The sequence below is a fragment of the Notolepis coatsorum genome (assembly GCF_963971535.1).
Source record: "Notolepis coatsorum genome assembly, chromosome: 12".
Taxonomy (NCBI): Eukaryota; Metazoa; Chordata; class Actinopteri; order Aulopiformes; family Paralepididae; genus Notolepis; species Notolepis coatsorum.
Genome location: NC_140176.1, coordinates 105,729,700 through 105,748,625, shown reverse-complemented (window position 1 = coordinate 105,748,625; position 18,926 = coordinate 105,729,700). Strand labels below are relative to the sequence as shown.

The following is an 18,926-nucleotide window of genomic DNA, read 5'->3' as shown; positions in this document are numbered from 1 at the left end:
CATGAAGCGAGACATTGCTGATTGTTTATTTATTTTATAACACAAGACTATGACTACCAACTGCCTAGCCAGCCGTGTATCAATCTTGGATGCAATAATAACGTTACTTACCACACTGACTATGTCGATGGCTCATTGATTTAACTACTGCAGCTCTCTCGGATTGAAAATACGTGGATTATGGCTTGTTCAATATCGTCTATGTTTGAATGAATGAATGAGAACTTTATTAACAGATTGCAGAATGGGTACAATACAGTACGGCTCAATACACACAATTGTTAAGGGGATGCAGACCAGAGAAAGGACGTTTGTCTCGTTTACATCAGGGTCCCAGATTTTCGATTCATATCGATAGTTTAATAGCTAGCCTTGGCTCGTTTAACAATATGCAAAATATGTGTACAGCCCTGTACTCATACTGAAGTTATTCTTGGTATATAATAGGTCTGATTGTGTAACGAATCGATTCCACGTCGCGCTGTGTGTGAGAGAGAGAAGGAGAGAGGGAGAGATCTGCCTGTGTTTGGAGACGGGCGAGTTTTGTTTCTAACTTTTCTATTTATATGTGTTTCAAGTTGTGAATTAGAGTCTAGACTATACTTTATTTGACTGGTTGTGTGTTGTTGTAGTAACAGCTGAGCGACTCGTTCATAAGAGCCGATTCATTGCCGTGAGCGTGAGTCGAATCGCTCACGTCTTGCCATGAGTCTTGCGTGGTACAGTACTGTACTGTACAAAATATTTGGTATAGCGCCCCTAGTGGCGAAGTACCCACCGGCCGCCACTGGTGCAAGCGGTGTGGCAATAGGGTCTAGCTGCAGCGTCGGACGGCCAGAGTGCAAGCGGTGTGGCAATAGGGACTAGCTGCAGCGTCGGACGGCCAGAGTGCAACGGTGTGACGTCGTAATTGGCAGAATCGACTGTCAATCAATGGTCTACCTGACACGCAAACTCATAAACAATGTTTCTGTACTGGAGGTGTACAGTATTTCAATAGGCAACCCTGAAAGGATTATTTTTCTAAAAGAGCAACACTAGCTCCCCCCTTTACTGATGGCCCTGGTTGTAAAGCCAGTGTCTCCTTTTTGTTCAATGTCACTGCCTTTCTTATTAGGCCTAGTTGTTGGCTACAACTTTGCCTAGTAGGCATTAATCACTTAATTAATAGTTCAAATGTCTGTGTCCCATTCCCGTTTGCACACGCAGATGATACACACACACGCACACAGTGGGCCAGTGACTTTGGTGGTATGTGCTATTGCACAGATGTGTCCGTTCCCGTTTGCACATGCACGCACAGTACAAATATACATTTATTTTTGAAAAAAAAAAAAAACTCTGTTACTTGACATATTTTCACTGTGCTCCTAAATATTTTTGGGTGCTCCTAAATTTCTTTGTGTGCTCCTAAATTTTTTCATTTAGAGCACCTGTGCCCCTAGTGAAAAAGGTTCGCGTAGAGCCCTGAGACAGCAATGACCGACAACATGGTTGGCAGGCCATCGTAAAAAGAAGATAATTCGATTGGAATATTCGATTGGAGACTTGATAATTTCATGGCCTGAGAAGAAAAAAGGCTTTTATGACACGCCATCTGGGACATAACCACGACAGACAAACTAGATAAGAAAGCAGGTGGAAGTAATTTCTACACAAGCGCGAGGATATGTTGTGCCGGACCAGCGGTTAAATCGCCTCGCATGACAGCAGGACAGCTCCAATTCAGTCTGACGAGGCAACATCGGACTTCGTTCCCATCATTGTGCAATCTGATGTATAATGAGCATGAAAGACGACCAAAAACGCAGCGTGTGGACAACAACACAGGATTATGCCCCCATCACTTTGTCCAATAATGTAAAGTTTGGGGCGGTCAGGTGGCGTAGCGGAGATTGCGTTCGTCACCGTTGCCGGAGATGCTGGGTTCGAGCCCAGCTCCCGGCGTTGTCACCAGCTTGGCTGGCCGTTCACACTAATACAATTGGCAGTATTAGGGGGTGGGGAAAGCTGGCGGGTGGGTCCTGGGCGTTGTGGACAGCGACCCCTACAGTTCGGTCGGGGCGCCTTTGGCCCTCCACAGAGTGGTTAAGGCTGCAAGGAGGATCACTGGAGCTAGCCTCCCAGATATCTCCAGTCTTCACCTCCCGCTGCCTACGTCGTGTAAATAACATCTTACAAGACCAGTACCACCCAGCACACCATCTTTTCCAACTTGCCCCGCCCCCCCCGTCCCCAACCCCTAATGACATAACTCCCACTCCCACATTACAACAATAACTGTGAACCGGACTTGCATTGCTGCACTATACACTATTTCATCGATTGCAAGTAAACGCCCCCCCCCCACTCCTTCCATTAACTCACTGGACTATCACTGAAATATTTATATTTATTTATTTGCACTAGCACTAAATGCACTTGGGACAATGATGGTATGTTATTATTATTGAGGACATTGGGACATTGACACTTTATTATTATATTACTATTATTATTGACATTATTATTTTGCACATGCTATATTTTATGTTTGTATGCCAGTGGTGATGTTCCTAACTAAATTTTGTTGTACCAACAATGACAATAAAGATCTATTCTATTCTATTCTGCTCAGCGAGGGTAGGATCTGGAGAGAGGTAGTGCGACCTTCCACACGTTACACACTCCCAGTGAGAATCTGCGCTGCCAGGCTGGCTGCCGGCTGGCTGCACATGCGTCGGAGGAAAGCATGCAACAGTCTCCGGCCTCTCGGACGAACAGTAGGGGAAAAGTGCGCAACAACCAGGAAGGGGGTTGGGAATTGGCATAACGACTAACAGTGGGATGGGAGAAAAATTGGAAAAAGGAGGGGGAAAAAGATAATAAAAAAAAAAATATATATATAATGTAAAGTTTGTCCATCATTTAGTCCATTAATGTCCATTATGTACATGTTGTCCATTAAAGTCCATTAAAGTCAATTATGTACATTTTGTCCATAATTTTGTCCATTATGTAAATGTTGTCCATCATTTTGTCCATTATGTACATTTTGTCCATCAATGTCCATTATGTAAATGTTGTCCATCATTTTGTCTATTAAGTAATTTTTTCCATTGTGTACATTTGGTACATTATGTAATTTTTGTCCATAATTTTGTCCATTCATGGCCATTATGTAAATGTTGTACATTATGTAAAATTGGTCCATCATTTTGTCCATTATGTAAATGTGGTCAATTATGTACATTTTGTCCATTAATGTCCATTCACCGTGTTTCTAGGCAACACCCTTGTTGTTTACGCACTTTGTTATAAGGGAAAAGAGCTAGCTAAACAGTTTTGTGCACATCGATGCGATATTGATTTAGTTTGGGGAATATCCACAACGCTCAGCGACAGGAAGTAAAGAGACAACGACGGCAGAAGTTGGCGGGACGTATGAGGTGAATACCGTTCACTCTCCATTCAGTCTTCTCACGGCGGGTTTGGCCATACGATATGGCGCGATGCCACAGCCCATTGGCCACCATGGGTGTCACTTAATGACAACCAGGAGGCTCAGGAGGTAGTGCTCGTCTGCTAATCAGAAAGGTTCCCGGTTCGATTCCAGCTCCTACCCAGCAGCACTATGTCACAGTGACCGCTTGGAAGGGCCGGCCCCCGCTCGGCGGGGCGTGGACGTGTGAGTGAACGGGTGAGTGTGAGGTGTGAGTTGTAAAGTGTCTTAAGTATGTATAAAAGCCGCTATATGAATGCAGTCCATTTACAACCACCTGCTGCGACTGAGACGCACACATATGTACCGTACCCATTCTATTAAAAAGAATAACTGAATTTTACTGAAACTTCTCCACATACGATTTTCATGTCAGAGTCGAATAATATATATTATAATAGTATATATATTTTTTTTTAAGTGAAGCAAACCATTCTTATTTAATAAATGTTTATATTTAGAGGCAGCCTAATATTCATAGCCTAATTGATCTAAAAGATGCACATGCTACTGTTTCTGTTTGTTTATTAAAACCTGTTGATAGCCTATAATAACAGCATTGCATTGGCCTATCTGAAGTGCCTATTTATGTGTAATACCCTTTGATTTTAATGATCCATTCTAGTAAAAAGAATAACTGAATTTAACTGAATTTAAAATTTTAAAAGTATACTCGTTATTGGATCCGTTTTTCTTTTATTCGCTATTTCTAGGGCTGTCTTAAATACTTCGAAGCTTCGTTCGATGGCACGAGCTTAGAACATAAAAAAGTTAAATTTTTTTTTTTACTTTTTTTGCCTCCAAAATCTTGCGCCTCCATTCCAATGAAACGAAAGTAAGCGGCGCCTCGACTCCACCTCTCTACAACAAGCATGTGGAGATTATCTGTGTTGAAAACAACAAGGACATGTGCAGCAGACATGTCGACGAAGAAGTCATCAGACGTGTGGTTACACTTTAAAATATGCAAAGACAATGCCCAAAAAGCCGAGTGCCAGATATGCCAGAAGAAAATGGCATATCACAACTCTACAACAACTTTGTCAAATGACCTAAAAAACGTAAGTATCGTTGTACACGACGGCGACGCCACACAAAACATTAATAAGGCTATGCCTATGCTGCTATGACTAATGTGTTACCAAGTTGGCTAATTTAATTGTAATCATCTGCTTTTGTAGGTGCATTGTCTGATATAATTATAAATTAAATATAATATAATAGTTTGCTTGATAGACGAAGGTTGCAACATAATTATGTAATGTCATGTCGTTGGCTGTGAGAGCAGCCCCACTGCACCCAGGCAGCGCAGCCGAGTGAAACCTTGTTGGCTGCGTCACAGTCACGAAAGGGGCTACTTAATTAATTAATCCAATCCACTTTATTTAGAGCACATTTAAAAACAACAAAGGTGACCAAAGTGCTGTACAAGTCCTACAACATAAGATAAAAAAAAATATATATATATATATATATTATAATTAATATTATTATAATTTTTGTTTTCCTCGAAGCTTCGAATTAAAATCGAAGCTCGGCCCCGAAGCTTCGATTGCCAAAAGCTTTGAAGGTCAGCCCTAGCTATTTCCATTCATAATTCAACCTGCTGTGGTGTAGGACTGGGTGACACTCGATTCCGCCACCTAACGCCTTGCGGCCGCTATTGCACCCCATTTGAAACGATGTGGTTTATTTTCTCGGCCGAGCTGAGCCGTGCAGGCGGGGTCTATACACTCCAGCAAGACTCCGGCTTATATCGATGCATCGACTAGGCCCCCGCCCCCCCCTTTCATATGCAATGCTGGATAATGCTGGATACACTGATGCAACCAGTATTTGGAATGGCGATCAGATAATTGGATTATTCTTTTTGCAGTACATCATAGACAAGGTAAGGACTATATGTTATCGATCTTGCATTGATCCGATAATTCTTTCCCCGCGATAGAAGCGTGTCAGGGTGTGTGTGTGTGTGTGTGTTGGTAGCGATCAAAAGCACGGAGTGGCCCTGCGTCCCCATCTCCCTTTCGTGCGTGCATGATGAAAGATAATACCGATAATCTAGCGTTGATTTCAGATTGATTGTTGATGCAAGCGAGGAATGGCAACGGGTTTTGTGAATTTCACTAAAACGCTGTTTGTGTCTTTTCCTGGGATTACTCAGAATCACTCAAACTATACTCATATTCACCACGGTATAAAACGGAAATGTATGGATGAAAAAATTATCTGTTTTTTGCATGTTGACCGGAAGAAACCCACTGACAATCGACAATGTTATTAGATCCATAGCTATAATATTTAATATAGTTTTAGCAGTTGCAAACACAGGCATTATCCCATTGAACAAAGCGCTGGCGGAAACGGCCATAGGCCCACAGCGCCATCTGGCGATCATTGTGTTAAGAATAGTAGACTATTCAAACATGATTTTGGTCAGTCATGCACATCCCTAATAGTGGCCAGACACACATACCTTGAGCAGCTGCTTGCCTATGACAGCTCTACCAGACACACGTACCTTGAGCAGCTGCTTGCCTATGACAGCTCTACCAGACACACGTACCTTGAGCAGCTGCTTGCCTATGACAGCTCTACCAGACACACGTACCTTGAGCAGCTGCTTGCCTATGACAGCTCTACCAGACACACGTACCTTGAGCAGCTGCTTGCCGATGGCCGGGCTCATCTTCTCGTCCACCATGAAGATGACGATCCCGCGCTCGTCCATCCCCCTCCTGCCGGCGCGGCCAGACATCTGGATGTATTCTCCTGACGTGATCTGCACCAGGTGAGAGACACACACACACGTGAACTACGGGGGGAAACGGTCGCTTTGTGTTGGGAATAGGGACGCACCGATCCGATATTGATATCGGCCCCGATATGACTAAAATAGCTGGATCGGGTATCGAAAAAAAAAAATATATATATATATATCAGATTTTCTTTAGATTTCTTTATAATATAATAATAAATAAAATAATAAATAACAATTCAGTACATTTATATCTACCATAATTTTCGGACTATAAGCCGCGGCTTTCCCCCCCATTTTTCGACCCTGCGGCTTATATAGCGGTGCGGCTTATATGCGACTCACGTGACCAAACCGGAAAATGTAAAAATTTAAATATTGCTTTTTTGACTGCATTGAAATGTTATTTATCCGTTACCTTATTTGCTAAACTTAATACAACTTGTAAATGAGTTAATTCTTGTTATTTGTCCAACAGTATTGTGTCCCAATGCTGGTGGGAAGACTACAAACGAGAAGTCTAGTCCTAGTTGCTGGTGTTCGCAGGAGTTTGCCTGACCGCAGCAGCTTGAACAAATGGGAGCTTCCTCAAACAGCCATCTCTTTCCCGACAATCCCCTCTGTGCACGAACCCTTACATATGGTAATTAAACATTAAAACACCTGCGGCTTATAGTCCAGTGCGGCTTATATATGTACACATCGTTCAATTTAGCTGCTGCGGCTTATAGTCAGGTGCGCCTTATAGTGCGAAAAGTACGGTACGTGTTAATTTGTTACATTTAGTTTCACCAAGTTAGGAAAGTAATGTTTTAAGTCAAGCCTGATGTTGCCTTGCACAAAATAATGAACCCAGTCTCTTCCACACAGTGAGGCATACAGTTTATTAATTGAACAATGGGTATCGGATCTGTACCGGCCGATACCCAAAGCCCAGGTATCGGTATCGGGACTGAAAAAGTCGGATCGGTGCATCCCTAGTTGGAACCAGCGCTTCCACACTGTGGAATGTAATACTTGAGGAGACCAAACGGGTCAGAACATTACGTTATACTGTGGCCCGGGTGAATACTCTGAACCCCATCTGTTGGTAGGTGTGCGTTAAAAAGTCGTTAATGGACAACCTAACTACGTAATTCCAACCAAACTGTCTGTAAATCAATGTCTCTGCATGTTTTAAAACACAAAGCTTAGCCAGCTATCCAGCCGTCTAATAACAAATATTTCACAAACAAATCTGCTGCTGGCAGACTGTCATATTTGTATGGCATTTTGTGAAGAATGTACCGGTATGTTATTTTTCATATTTATACAGCTAATTATACAGCTGTGTGTGTGCGTCTGTACACGTGTGTGTGCTTGTGTGCGTCTGTACATGTGTGCATCTGTACACGTGTGTGCGTGTGTGTGTGTGTGTGCATCTGTACACGTGTGTGTGTGTGTGTGCATCTGTACACGTGTGTGCGTGTGTGTGTGTGTGTGTGCATCTGTACACGTGTGTGTGTGTGTGCATCTGTACACGTGTGTGCGTGTGTGTGTGTGCATCTGTACACGTGTGTGCCTGCCTGCGTGGAGCTCTGGCACTGTCAAAGGCACCAGATGGTTCCGATGAAGCTCTTGGAGTGCAGTGTGTGTGTGTGTATGTGTGTGTGTGCGTGCGTGTGTGTGCATGAGAGCATTTACGAGGTGTGCGTGTGCAAGCCTGTGACACCATGTGTGTATGCAGCGGTAATAATGAAGGCTGCTCGTAACCGATGGCAACCTGATCCATGATGGCCCCCCGGCTGACTGTAAGCAAGACGTGGCTGGTTTATGTGACGTCCGGCTCCATGAGCCTTATAGAGGCCTCAGCCAGCGCTAACACTGACTTCAGATCAGTGTAGAGCAGGGGTCTCAAACTCGCGGCACGCGGGCCAATTGCGGGCCGCTGGATGATATTTTGCGCCCCCCTAAAATGTTTTACTTTTTTTATTATGTTGTGGGACTTGTACAGCACTTTGTTCAACTTTGTCAGTGCTGTAAAGTTTAAACCTTTTTAAATCTTAGACAAACAAAACACTTTGCTTTCATGAAATATTGTAAGCAGTAATTTTTTGAGGCTTTATAAAAGCAGCATAATGAACACAAATCTGTCAGTGCCGAGTCCGACCTCATCTTAAATAACAAACAGCATTGCTTGTTGTAGTTAACAAAGAGAGGCAGAGTTGATTTAGCAAAAACATAATAAAAAAAATCATATACCGGTATATATATATATATATAATATATAATATTTGATGCGGCCCAGCCTCACCCAGACTCTACCTCCAGCGGCCCCCAGGTAAATTGAGTTTGAGACCCCTGGTGTAGAGGCTTCTGTTAAGGCCTCCCCAGCACTAACACTGACCTCAGATCAGTGTAGAGGCTTCTGTTAAGGCCTCCCCAGCACTAACACTGACCTCAGATCAGTGTAGAGGCTTCTGTTAAGGCCTCCCCAGCACTAACACTGACCTCAGATCAGTGTAGAGGCTTCTGTTAGGGCCTCCACCAGCACTAACACTGACCTCAGATCAGTGTAGAGGCTTCTGTTAAGGCCTCCACCAGCACTAACACTGACCTCAGATCAGTGTAGAGGCTTCTGTTAAGGCCTCAGCACTAACACTGACCTCAGATCAGTGTAGAGGCTTCTGTTAAGGCCTCAGCACTAACACTGACCTCAGATCAGTGTAGAGGCTTCTGTTAAGGCCTCCACCAGCACTAACACTGACCAGGCCACGTGAGCGGATCGGCGCGGCCGAGAAATCCGCTCTTCGCTCTTTAAAGCTTGGTCCGCTCCGCTAATCGCTCATGTTGACCCCGCCCCCAAGTCGCTCTCCGCTCGCTCCCCGCTCACCTTGAATCGAGCGCTCCCCGCTCCCCGCGCCAGATCGCTCGGCAGTTTTTTTTTTTTTTTTTTTGGAGCATGGTGTAAATTAGCTCAAACTACAACAGTCTACACCCCCTGGGCCCCTTAACAATTGTTTGTATTGAGCCGCATTGTAATTGTACCCATTCTGCAATGTTAAATAACGTTGTTTATCCATTCACTAGCTCTACTAAGCGATGATAGGCTAGCCGAGCCACAATGCTATGGTCGCTGCCATTAACGTTAGCATGTAAGCTAACGTCAACAACAATGGCGTCGATACTTTTTCTAGGAGTGAGTGAAGGAGGAGGAGTGAAGCCTGAACATGATATCACAGGTTCACCCTTCTCATTGGTTGAAAATGGCCTTCATGTTTGTACATCGCCATCTGTTGCTTTGGCATTGTACTGCATGTATATTATTACATCAGTGTTAAACCACTGTGAGCGGCCTGGAGTGGATTGGAGCGGAGGAGAACTCTCGCTCCGGACGTCGCGCCGACTCATTTTAAAACCCACTCCTCGCTCACGTCAAAACCGGCCGCTCCGCGCCCCGCGCCGCTCACGCTCCGATCCGCTCACATGCACTGACACTGACTGGCTGTTAGCTGTTAGCAATGGCAGCAGCCAGCTAGCTCGCTTGGTTATCTCCCGTTCGTTATTAAGTAAAAACAAAACCATGGGCTGATGAGTGAGTGACTGACTGACTGACTGACTGACTGAGTGAATGACATTCACAATCTATGAGGTGCTTGGCATCTAAAACTGAAAAGCCAGGAGGTCTTGTGTGATTGTCTTTTGTGTGTGTGTTCTTACAAAGCGGTGGCTTTTGCCGTCGAACTTGCGTGCGCTGGTGAACAACACGGTGCGCGCCGGCATGTTGATGCCCATGGCAAACGTCTCTGTGGCAAACAGGGCCTGCGGGAGGGAGAGGAACAGCATCAAACAGTGGCAGAACATCTACAAACAGGAGGGAGAGGAACAGCATCAAACAGTGGCAGAACATCTACAAACAGGAGGGAGAGGAACAGCATCAAACAGTGGCAGAACATCTACAAACAGGAGGAGAGGAACAGCATCAAACAGTGGCAGAACATCTACAAACAGGAGGGAGAGGAACAGCATCAAACAGTGGCAGAACATCTACAAACAGGAGGGAGAGGAACAGCATCAAACAGTGGCAGAACATCTACAAACAGGAGGAGAGGAACAGCATCAAACAGTGGCAGAACATCTACAAACAGGAGGGAGAGGAACACCATCAAACAGTGGCAGAACATCTACAAACAGGAGGAGAGGAGAGGAACACCATCAAACAGTGGCAGAACATCTACAAACAGGAGGGAGAGGAACAGCATCAAACAGTGGCAGAACATCTACAAACAGGAGGAGAGGAGAGGAACAGCATCAAACAGTGGCAGAACATCTACAAACAGGAGGGAGAGGAACAGCATCAAACAGTGGCAGAACATCTACAAACAGGAGGAGAGGAACAGCATCAAACAGTGGCAGAACATCTACAAACAGGAGGGAGAGGAACAGCATCAAACAGTGGCAGAACATCTACAAACAGGAGGGAGAGGAACAGCATCAAACAGTGGCAGAACATCTACAAACAGGAGGGAGAGGAACAGCATCAAACAGTGGCAGAACATCTACAAACAGGAGGGAGAGGAACAGCATCAAACAGTGGCAGAACATCTACAAACAGGAGGGAGAGGAACAGCATCAAACAGTGGCAGAACATCTACAAACAGGAGGGAGAGGAACAGCATCAAACAGTGGCAGAACATCTACAAACAGGAGAGGAGAGGAACAGCATCAAACAGTGGCAGAACATCTACAAACAGGAGGAGAGGAGAGGAACAGCATCAAACAGTGGCAGAACATCTACAAACAGGAGGGAGAGGAACAGCATCAAACAGTGGCAGAACATCTACAAACAGGAGGAGAGGAACAGCATCAAACAGTGGTAGAACATCTACAAACAGGAGGGAGAGGAACAGCATCAAACAGTGGCAGAACATCTACAAACAGGAGGGAGAGGAGAGGAACAGCATCAAACAGTGGCAGAACATCTACAAACAGGAGAGGAGAGGAACAGCATCAAACAGTGGCAGAACATCTACAAACAGGAGGGAGAGGAGAGGAACAGCATCAAACAGTGGCAGAACATCTACAAACAGGAGGGAGAGGAACAGCATCAAACAGTGGCAGAACATCTACAAACAGGAGGGAGAGGAACACCATCAAACAGTGGCAGAACATCTACAAACAGGAGAGGAGAGGAACAGCATCAAACAGTGGCAGAACATCTACAAACAGGAGGGAGAGGAACAGCATCAAACAGTGGCAGAACATCTACAAACAGGAGGAGAGGAACACCATCAAACAGTGGCAGAACATCTACAAACAGGAGGGAGAGGAACAGCATCAAACAGTGGCAGAACATCTACAAACAGGAGGGAGAGGAGAGGAACAGCATCAAACAGTGGCAGAACATCTACAAACAGGAGGGAGAGGAACAGCATCAAACAGTGGCAGAACATCTACAAACAGGAGGAGAGGAGAGGAACAGCATCAAACAGTGGCAGAACATCTACAAACAGGAGGAGAGGAACAGCATCAAACAGCGGCAGAACATCTACAAACAGGAGGAGAGGAACAGCATCAAACAGTGGCAGAACATCTACAAACAGGAGGGAGAGGAACAGCATCAAACAGTGGCAGAACATCTACAAACAGGAGGGAGAGGAGAGGAACAGCATCAAACAGTGGCAGAACATCTACAAACAGGAGGGAGAGGAACACCATCAAACAGTGGCAGAACATCTACAAACAGGAGGAGAGGAGAGGAACAGCATCAAACAGTGGCAGAACATCTACAAACAGGAGGGAGAGGAACACCATCAAACAGTGGCAGAACATCTACAAACAGGAGGAGAGGAACAGCATCAAACAGTGGCAAAACATCTACAAACAGGAGGGAGAGGAACAGCATCAAACAGTGGCAGAACATCTACAAACAGGAGGAGAGGAGAGGAACACCATCAAACAGTGGCAGAACATCTACAAACAGGAGGGAGAGGAACAGCATCAAACAGTGGCAGAACATCTACAAACAGGAGGGAGAGGAACAGCATCAAACAGTGGCAGAACATCTACAAACAGGAGGGAGAGGAACAGCATCAAACAGTGGCAGAACATCTACAAACAGGAGGAGAGGAACAGCATCAAACAGTGGCAGAACATCTACAAACAGGAGGGAGAGGAACAGCATCAAACAGTGGCAGAACATCTACAAACAGGAGGAGAGGAACAGCATCAAACAGTGGCAGAACATCTACAAACAGGAGGGAGAGGAACAGCATCAAACAGTGGCAGAACATCTACAAACAGGAGGGAGAGGAACAGCATCAAACAGTGGCAGAACATCTACAAACAGGAGGAGAGGAACAGCATCAAACAGTGGCAGAACATCTACAAACAGGAGGGAGAGGAACAGCATCAAACAGTGGCAGAACATCTACAAACAGGAGGGAGAGGAGAGGAACAGCATCAAACAGTGGCAGAACATCTACAAACAGGAGGGAGAGGAACAGCATCAAACAGTGGCAGAACATCTACAAACAGGAGGGAGAGGAACAGCATCAAACAGTGGCAGAACATCTACAAACAGGAGGGAGAGGAGAGGAACAGCATCAAACAGTGGCAGAACATCTACAAACAGGAGGGAGAGGAACAGCATCAAACAGTGGCAGAACATCTACAAACAGGAGGGAGCGGAGAGGAACAGCATCAAACAGTGGCAGAACATCTACAAACAGGAGGAGAGGAACAGCATCAAACAGTGGCAGAACATCTACAAACAGGAGGGAGAGGAACAGCATCAAACAGTGGCAGAACATCTACAAACAGGAGGGAGAGGAACAGCATCAAACAGTGGCAGAACATCTACAAACAGGAGGGAGAGGAACAGCATCAAACAGTGGCAGAACATCTACAAACAGGAGAGGAGAGGAACAGCATCAAACAGTGGCAGAACATCTACAAACAGGAGGGAGAGGAACAGCATCAAACAGTGGCAGAACATCTACAAACAGGAGAGGAGAGGAACAGCATCAAACAGTGGCAGAACATCTACAAACAGGAGAGGAGAGGAACAGCATCAAACAGTGGCAGAACATCTACAAACAGGAGGGAGAGGAACAGCATCAAACAGTGGCAGAACATCTACAAACAGGAGAGGAGAGGAACAGCATCAAACAGTGGCAGAACATCTACAAACAGGAGGAGAGGAACAGCATCAAACAGTGGCAGAACATCTACAAACAGGAGGGAGAGGAACAGCATCAAACAGTGGCAGAACATCTACAAACAGGAGGGAGAGGAACAGCATCAAACAGTGGCAGAACATCTACAAACAGGAGGGAGAGGAGAGGAACAGCATCAAACAGTGGCAGAACATCTACAAACAGGGCCTGCAGGAGGGAGCGGAACCCATTCACAAACCAGAACCAAACTAAACACCAGAAGTCACGTTACTCGACGAGCCTGGTTCACGTCGAAACCGCAGGAGCTAGCTAGCGACGCTAACGTTGGTCAGTAGGGGCAGGAAACTCCATTTTCGATTCTTGGTGTCATGATGTGATTTCAAATTCTATTCCTGATTAAACACAATTCGATAGATTAGATTGCATTTGGCTCTCGTGTTAAAAAGCTTGTGTATTGGGTGATTCCGCTTGGCTAATCCTGACGATCTTCAGGATTTAGCGAGCTAATGATTTGTAGTTCTAGAGTCATGAGAAAGCTAATCCTGATGATCTGGAGGATTTAGCGAGCTAATGATTTGTAGTTCTAAAGTCATGAGAAAGCTAATCCTGACGATCTTCAGGATTTAGCGAGCTAATGATTTGTAGTTCTAAAGTCATGAGAAAGCTAATCCTGATGATCTGGAGGATTTAGCGAGCTAATGATTTGTAGTTCTAAAGTCATGAGAAAGCTAATCCTGACGATCTTCAGGATTTAGCAAGCTAATGATTTGTAGTTCTAAAGTCATGAGAAAGCTAATCCTGATGATCTGGAGGATTTAGCGAGCTAATGATTTGTAGTTCTAAAGTCATGAGAAAGCTAATCCTGATGATCTGGAGGATTTAGCGAGCTAATGATTTGTAGTTCTAAAGTCATGAGAAAGCTAATCCTGACGATCTTCAGGATTTAGCAAGCTAATGATTTGTAGTTCTAAAGTCATGAGAAAGCTAATCCTGATGATCTGGAGGATTTAGCGAGCTAATGATTTGTAGTTCTAAAGTCATGAGAAAGCTAATCCTGATGATCTGGAGGATTTAGCAAGCTAATGATTTGTAGTTCTAAAGTCATGAGAAAGCTAATCCTGATGATCTGGAGGATTTAGCGAGCTAATGATTTGTAGTTCTAAAGTCATGAGAAAGTTGAAACCAAAAAGAAAACCATCTGCCTGTACACGTAACCCTTTCACTACCACACTACCAAATGGTTAACCCTTTCACTGCGACCACACAGAAGGTTTTCACTGCCACACGACAAATGGTTAACCCTTTCACATCCACACCACAGAAGGTTAAGCCTTTCACTACCGCACTACATACGGTTAACTCATGTGGGTCAAGTATTATATGGGTGCACTGCAGGCCCAACCAGAGTGGTGTTGAAATGCTCCCCAGCCCATAACGGGGACACATGTCGCGTCAGGGAGCAGCGTTGGGACCGTGTGTTTGGTGCAGTCGGGCCGGCGTCCGGCTCCAGGGCCGGTCCTACCTTGATTAGGCCTTCAGAGAAGAGAATCTCAATGGTCTCCTTCAGGATGGGCAGCAGGCCTCCGTGGTGAATACCTATCCCTCTCTTCAGCAGGGGAAGGACATGCTCCACCTGGACAAGACACAGGTAGAAATATATCACTTTCTTAACACTTGGACGACCGGCGCCCCGCGCGGATTTAGGCCTCAGAGGACAGCAGAAAGTAAACAAACCGATGTACTTTCAAAGAGCTTTATATATCATTTATAGTATTGCTATCTGTCCATTCTCATTGTCACTTGAGTGCATAAACCGTGCCTTCATAATGGCTTAAAGAAAATAAAAATCCATCGGTTGGTTGTCACTTTATAGCGTCGTGAATATAAGGTATAACACATTTTTCGTCTAGACTTTTTTCCCGGGAGCTAGATAATAGGCTAAACGTTGGCGCCGTTATATCAAACGCCATTTCTGCTGTATATATACGAATGAAATAAAACAAACTGCGTAGCATCCGGACTATTACAGAGCATCTATGGATGAAATGGGGGCGGCGGGGAACGCCGATTACTATTATTGATCTGCAATACAGTGTGCATTCAATATAGCATTTTCATTGACCAATCACGTTACGTTATAAAACAATGTCCAATCCAGCTGTAATTTGGGGTAATATTATCCTACCGTCAGGCCATGTGATCGCCGGCAGCATTTCCTCACCACTCATCGGATTCTGGTAGATCGATATGCACATTGGCTAATCATAAATCCCATTATTCCACGCTGGAAAAAACGCTCGCCAAACTAATCCAAGATGGAGGATGTTCTCCTGGGATCAAGGAACTATGATCCACCCACAGAATTGTACTTAAAAAAAAATAAAAATAAAATCACAATGATACTGCAGTGGAGCGATGGCGCCCCTAAGCGGGTTTGGCCGGTATTGCATGTTTTTGAAAATCAAATATCTGAAAAGATGCTGGTAGTGGATCGGGTACCTAAGAAGCGCTATAAATATGGAATAAAACAATAACAACTCGTCATGTATATACTCGTGGCTCTGGTCCACATCGCGCTTTTTCAAAACACGTATATATACGTGGACGGACGCCATAGTGTTAAAAGGAACACACCAACATTTTGGGAAGTTAGCTTATTTGGATCAAATACAGTCCCGATAGCCCTCAAATTGGATACTGGAGGACCAATCGATGCCGCTTCTCCAGAGCCGGCACAGGTGGCAGTGTCTGCCCCGGCGTCCACAAGCACAGAGACGGTGACTAATGTGTTTATTTATTATCAGTTATTGTGCTTTTTTTCGTATAGTGTCTGGTGGACAATGTTCAGACTGTAGACTAATACAGGTTTTTTTCATCACCATGTCGTTTTGTCATTTAATTTAGTCATTAAAGCGTAAATCAAAAGCTAAATGTATTTAATTAAATGTATGCAATGGTACAAATTGGCAAATAAATGAAATGGTATTCATTTCGGTATTTAGTATTCAGTCAAGTGTCTCCTTTCAGGTTTTGGACAAGAATTTTCATTCCGGTGCATCACTAATCAAAGCCTATCATGCGATTAGCACATTAAAAGGACCACGCAAACTTTTTGGGAAATTAGCTTATTTGCCATCTACCCCGGAGTTAGACAAGCAGATACACACCCTCTTCTTCTCCGTGTATGCATTAGGCTTTAGGGAACAGCCGCACCGGTAGCCTAGCTCAAGAGTGCTAGATGCAGAGTGCTAGTGACTTGTAAAAAAGGAACTAGAACCATAGCTGTGGATAATACACTCATTATACCATGGCTATGAACTAATCAGATTGCTTGATTTGAGCTACAGGTTTTTATAAATACTATATATAAACAACAGGCTCACATGCAGTAGAGTTAACCCCACAGGTGACTGCATAGAACTACAGTATGCACTACTGTGAAATACAGCTCTTTTGAGTGAGTCACTCGGTATGTATGCATGTCGCAGGGCTGTACAGTGCGACATATATATCGCACGTGCTACAGCAACAGCGCTCTGTGCGATGAATGGATTTACTTCAGTAGCACTGGTGCGATAGGCATTCGGTTCATATCGATACTCTTATTTAGAAAATCCTGTCGCGGGTCTCATTTCCGCCTAAGCGCAGCTCCAGCTATAATAACTATGGCTCCGGCAGCGTGAATACTTTGGGCAGCCAACATGCCCTTCCGCGTTGCTCTGATTGGCCGAGCGTGCGCATGCGCATGAGCCGCGACAAGCTCCTCAGCCAGGCAGGAATAATAAACTCCGCTTAGGGCAATTTATACAAATGGAAGTATTGATTACGCCGTAACGAATCATTAAAAAAATATACCGTTAACTGGAATATGTTGTTTCTTTACACATATGTTGGATTATGTAATTGGTTTGTCATGACAAACCAATAAAAAAATCGCAAATTAACCGGTGGCTACAACAACACACAGTAACTACATGCATCATTGTTTACAATGAACGGTGGCGTTAATCGAAAGGACTGGACACGGACGTGTTAAACAGCAATCAATTAATTTAATATAACAGTCCGGTTCTGTGTTTGTTTGTGTCTGTAGATTGTTGGTGAACAACTAACTTTAGGTTAGTCCTTTAGATTAACGCCACCGTTCATTGTAATGCGCATGCGCGTGCTCGGCAAATCAGAGCAACGCGGAAGGGCATGTTGGCTGCCGAAAGTATTCACGCGCTCCGGCAGCTAGCAACGCTCAGTTCATTTCGATACTCTTATTTTGAAAATCCGTGGTGTCGTGACTCATATCCGCTCCACAGCACACGGCTCTGACACAACAGTACTCGTCTCAGTAGCGTCTGGAACGCGGACATTGCAACATAGCAAGGCTAGTGTGCTTATTCCGCGACCCAAAACAAATCCCTGCTGTTTTATTCCGCAACGGGTCAAATGCATATAACATGCTTTGCAATCCTCGCCATTCCTTTATGACCACGTCGTGTTTAAGACCGGAATTAACGTCCCGTTAGCATAAGCTAACAACAAGCTAAAACCCTGTTCAGAGCGACAGAACAGCAGAGTGGGGACTGGGAAGGAGAGGCATTCTCCCTCTGTGTGTGTGCGTTTGAAAAGATATGATGAAGTCAGACGAGTATATTATATTGATAGTAAATGTACTGAGGGTGGACAGATGATGTTGATATTTAAACATAAAAACGGTTTGGGAGAGGAAGGGGTTTTAGGTTGCGTGTTCCAAAAAAATTTTACTTATAAAGTTTAAAGCTCAATATATCAAAACGTGAACAGGAGGTCTATATAGTGAACAGTAGGTCTATTTGTATTAAAAACAATAAATAGTTTTTAATTTAAATGTCTGGAAGAGCTAAAAAAAAATGTCCAAATTATATTAGTTACCTTTTGAGTTGATCTAAATGTTACTGATTGTGTTAAATGGGCTTATATCATCTCATATCGATTGCAGGCACCTGCATTGTATCGTATCGTGGCAGATATCGGCAAATATCGTATCGTTGTCCAAAGAATCTATATCGTATCGTGATGAAACTGGTGATTCCCACCCCTAGTAGAGTCCATACACCCAACACCAAATCCCATAATTCCTTACACGTAACGTGTCTGGCTGTGTGACGTCAACTTGTCAGCATGAAAATGACAGCCAAACATGGCACTGCAACTAAATAACACAATTTGTGACTGTTACAAATATAACACGTTTTATACTTGTGCTACAAGATTTTGGCCTGTGCTACAAAACTATCAACCTCTGTAGCACCAGTGCTATGTGCAAAAAAAGTTAACGTACAGCCCCGTGTCGGCAGGTCAGTCTCAAACCAAACAGCCGCAAATAGAGGGGGAACCTTTAGCGGCAACTCTATAAAATAAAAGGTTTGGGGGGAATCCAAAAAATGCACAGGCACAGAGCCATTAAAGCGAACAAGTGGGTTACATTTACGACAGGCTTTTGCTGTGGACAGTGTGGTGGCGGTCGAACCCACTAAACGACTAAGTGACTTCAGGATCA

The 18,926-nt window shown here is 44.3% G+C and overlaps 1 protein-coding gene across 2 annotated transcripts in view; it reads right to left on the bottom strand.

Annotated features, from left to right (window-relative positions):
• Window positions 1-18,926, bottom strand: part of mtrex (Mtr4 exosome RNA helicase) — a 167,301-nt gene that overhangs the window by 93,465 nt on the left and 54,910 nt on the right. For both annotated transcript variants that reach the window (XR_014620366.1, XM_084326549.1), the window contains exons 13-15: window positions 14,919-15,029; window positions 9,939-10,040; window positions 6,138-6,263 (exon numbers count right to left, since the gene is read on the bottom strand). Coding sequence is in view for 1 of the 2 variants with exons in the window: in XM_084326549.1 (XP_084182675.1) it covers window positions 6,138-6,263; window positions 9,939-10,040; window positions 14,919-15,029 (339 nt within the window). In the remaining variant the exon portion in view is untranslated. The remainder of the gene's footprint in view (window positions 1-6,137; window positions 6,264-9,938; window positions 10,041-14,918; window positions 15,030-18,926) is intronic.